Raw genomic sequence first — 4356 nt, forward strand, 5'->3', positions numbered from 1 at the left:
GTGTGTTGACATTTCTTCTTCTGCATTCTACTGTACGGACGTAAATTTACTTTCCCTTCAGCCTGAGGCTTATTCATTTCACTTTTGGTGTGTAAAGGCTTTTATATTTGCCAAAAATAGAACTTTTTTATTTTAAAAACAAACAAGCAAGCCCTGTCCAGATTTAAAAAGTAACGCAAAAGTAACACAACACATTACTTTCCATAAAAAGTAACTAAGTAACGTAATTAGTTACTTTTTTATGAAGTAACGCAATATTGTAATGCATTACTTTTAAAAGTAACTTTCCACTGCAGGTAATATATTGCAGGTAAAACTATTCTGATTTGACAAGGAATTTGTTTTCTTGTCACTAAAAAGTAGCTTTCTGCTGTTGGAAAGTGTTGTTATAAACTTCAGCAGTGTTAGTGCATTAAACCTGACGACCGATCTATCAATACACCATTTAAACTGACTCTGCCAAAAAATTCCCAAAACATCATAAATATGGCTTTTTGTAAGAAATAATAATATAATTATACAGATTAAGCATTGTTGTTAAATAACTGTGTAAAATAATTTAATATGTTTAATATAATATTGCAAAGTGATGGTGATGTCAGTTTTTGACTGTGTAGCATTTTCCAATTCATTTTGTTTGTTAATAAACTTTACCTAATATGAAGTTACTGGCAGTGCTGGGAAGATTACTTTGGAAAGGTAACAAAAGGTTACAGATTACAAGTTACCCTATTTAAAATGTAATAAGTATTGTAACTATTTCAATTACTTTATTAAAATAATGTAACTGATTACATTTGATTATCTTTTGATTACTTTTCTAAATTTCAATTTTTTTTCTCTACATTTTTCTAATCTGTAGATCATTTTGAAACATTTAAGACAGGCAGGGTTAACCTTACAGTAGCTCTCAACACTGATTACGGTCAGACTCTTCTTAACTTGAATTACGATTAGAATAATATAGAATAATAATAAGACTTCAGCACTTCTTTTTACTTTGAGATCGTTCTGAGGTTAATGCAATTTGGGAAATAATTCAATCATATCTGTATGTGTGTGAAAACGTTAAGATGTAACCCCCTTTGTAATCTTTAACATTTTCATAAGTAACTGTAATTTGATGACACAGATTAGTTAGGGGTTCAAGCACGCAGTACTGAAACCCTATTGAAATCGTTAGGATTTTTATTTTTTTTAAAATTATTATTCTTCTCCCCTAAAACTGATCGTGCAGACCAAACCGTAAGGCCTAGAGACTTGAAACTTGGCCAAATGATAGAGCTCAATTTGGGGAGAACCTATCAAAGTCTCAGCCCAATCGGCCAATAGGGGGCGCTACAGCGCAAAAAACTAAAATTTCCGACATTTTTGGCCGTAGATCGTACACCGTTTGTCGTAGACTCAAAAGCTATACATCGTTGCTATCCTTGGGTCAGTACAAACAAAAATGCATAGCTAACTTTTTTGCTCTACGACGCTCCGTTTTTCCACAAAATTGAGTTATATCCGAAACCTACTTTTGCGAACTACATTTATTTTGGGTAACACTTTATTTAAAGGTGTCCTTGTTACACGTTACATGTACTTAATACTATAATTACAATTAATTATGCACAATTACATCGAAGTAACCCTAAGCCAAACCCTAATCCTAAACCTAACCATATAGTAAATACATGTAGTTAACTAATATTACTCAGTATTTAAAAGTATAATTACACTGTAACAAGGACACCTTAAAATAAAGTGTAACCTTATTTTGTAATCAAATTACGTAATTCTGTTACATGTAACTAGTTAATCCCCAACACTGGTTACTGGACTACTGGATGTTATTCAAGTTCAAATCACACTCGCATATGAAGAAGAAGCAATAAATATATACAACAAATACATACTGATAGTTTTCTACTGGCTATCGCTTCTGTTGCTCCTCATTTGCATAAAGTTCAACATTTCTCAACTTTCTCAAGCAGCTGGACACGCCCACATACTCTTCTCAAACGAATAGGATCACGCCGTTTTGTCTCTGTGTTTTGCTGGCGGTGTGAACAGGGCTATAAATGTGGGAAAACAGGCTTCTGAAGGATCTGAGGCAAAAGAACAGCCTGCCTGCAAATCACCACTGGGCAGTACAATCTTGTCCAAGCTAATAAGAGGTCAATTCTCAGTTTTGTCTTTGTCAAGCAAGGCACTTATTTTTGCTTATTTTTAAAATCCCCATTAAAATCCTCATCTGTAAAAAAGTGAATGGAGTTGTACCTGGGCAGCGTGCGGTAGTCCCCTGCATAGTCTTCATATTTATACTGGATCACATGCAGCTGGGAGTTGTAATATTGACAGGCCTATAGAAGAAAACAAAACAAAACAGGCAGAGGTTCATCCAACTGTAAGAGCTAAAAGACAAAAAGCACAAAAGTATTCACTGCAATTCAAAAACCCTTCAGAATGTTAAGTGCGTCATTGATGTGTGAAGTTAATGACTGCTCGAATATTAAATATGTTTGATGTAAATTTCAAAGGGTAAACATTTTCTAAACAACAAATAAGCAAAAATAAAACCGTTTTAAAAATGTTTCCATCTGACAAATGAACAGGTATCTGTTACTGCCAGCATTTTAATGTTTGATATAGAGATTCTGCACCCAAACATGGTCCTTTATAAAGGCTTGTGCAAACCATAGACAAAAGCACATCCAACTATATAAATTTTTTCTGCTATACACTATTTTAGTACTGTATTGGGTCTCGTCATGTCCCGTCAGGTTCTGAACCACTGGAAACTTAAATGCATATGAAACTTTTGGTGGTTCAATGAATGGATAAAAATGATGAGCTAATATTAAAAATATCTACGCTGGTGTTCTTCTATATGTTAACTGAAGCATTATTAAGAAATCTGGATGACATAAGGGTGAGTAAATGATGGCAGTTTTCATTTCTGGCTGATGTTTCTCTTAAACAAAGCTAAGTACCGTTATATGCCAAAAATCATTAGGATATTAAGTAAAGAAACTTAATTTTTGATTAGTAATATGCATTGCTAAGAACTTCATTTGGACAACTTTAAAGATGATTTTCTCAATATTTAGATTTTTTTGCACCCTCAGATTCCAGATTTTCAAATAGTTGTATCTCAGCCAAATTTTGTCCTATCCTAACAAATGTATAAATCAATCTCAATTTCAGAATTTGACCTTATGACTGGTTTTGTGGTCCAGGGTCACATATAGCATTACTATACTATATATTTTATATAGGCCCTATATATAGGGGTTGGGTTATGAAACTGAAGCATTGGCCAAAGGTGTACATGCACGGCCTGGTGGCCAAACGCCACTGATTTCACGCAGCATCAGTAAGAGCAGAGTGTGAAGGTGGAATTAGCGCTCTGGTGTCATGAAAGTGAAGGTGAACATCTCCCATGGCCTGCTCCGTCTCCAGACCTGAACTCACCTGTCTGACCAGCAGACATTCAGCGTGTGTGTCGGATCCCTCTGGCACAGTGGACTTCAGCGTTCTCTGCTCCACAGGAAGAGTGGACACCTGGAGTCACACAAACACACAAAACAAACTGAGTCTGGATTCAACAAGAAGCTGCTGGAGCGAAACCAAATGCAGCATGCAAGACGTGTGAGTGTGATGATGATGATGATGGGAGTCATAATACTTTTTTCACTGGAATCATTTTTGCTTTTTCTGTCATGTAAACAACTTAAACATAAAGCAGTCGACAGCGATATTTGTGCCCATGAGCCTGATTTGACGTGTAAACACCGTAACCTGCGTTCTGCTGGTTTACTGAAGTGCAGACGTGTGATATGTGACAGGAAAGCATCCATATACAGCAGATTTAAGCGCATCCAGCCAGAGCAAGTGTTTCACGGTTAAAAAGGAGTAAATGTAATACAAACTTTGACTTTTTCTTGACCAAAGAAATTATAAAAAATATGTTCTCATCCCATGCTGCTAAAGAAGAAGCGGTACAGTCGTAGAAACTTCGAATACGAGAGGAGAATGAGTCTGTGCAAGTTTCCCACTGACATATGTCTCCCTGGAGCACAAAAGCAGTGTTAAGTCGCTGGGGTATATTTGTAGCAATAGCCAACAATACATTGTATGGGTCAAAATTATCGATTTTTCTTTTATGCCAAAAATCATTAGGATATTAAGTAAAGATCACGTTCCATGAAGATATTTTGTCAATTTCCTACCGTAAATATATCAAAACTTAATTTGTGATTAGTAATATGCATTGCTAAGAACTTCATTTGGACAACTTTAAAGATGATTTTCTAAATATTTAAATTTTTTTGCACCCTCAGATTCCAGATATTCAAATAGTTGTATCTC

At 35.2% G+C, this 4356-nt stretch overlaps 1 protein-coding gene across 1 annotated transcript in view; it reads right to left on the minus strand.

Moving 5' to 3' along the window:
• The window catches only part of LOC107733975 (dedicator of cytokinesis protein 10-like), a gene marked incomplete at its 3' end in the record, with an annotated part of 80168 nt that overhangs the window by 8629 nt on the left and 67183 nt on the right, over positions 1–4356 (minus strand). The window contains exons 3-4 of the mRNA XM_016545841.1: positions 3460–3549; positions 2266–2348 (exon numbers count right to left, since the gene is read on the minus strand). Of these exons, the coding sequence (XP_016401327.1) occupies positions 2266–2348; positions 3460–3549 (173 nt within the window). The remainder of the gene's footprint in view (positions 1–2265; positions 2349–3459; positions 3550–4356) is intronic.

This window comes from Sinocyclocheilus rhinocerous, unplaced genomic scaffold, assembly GCF_001515625.1.
Source record: "Sinocyclocheilus rhinocerous isolate Xijiao unplaced genomic scaffold, SAMN03320098_v1.1 scaffold7543, whole genome shotgun sequence".
In the NCBI taxonomy this organism is placed as follows: domain Eukaryota; kingdom Metazoa; phylum Chordata; class Actinopteri; order Cypriniformes; family Cyprinidae; genus Sinocyclocheilus; species Sinocyclocheilus rhinocerous.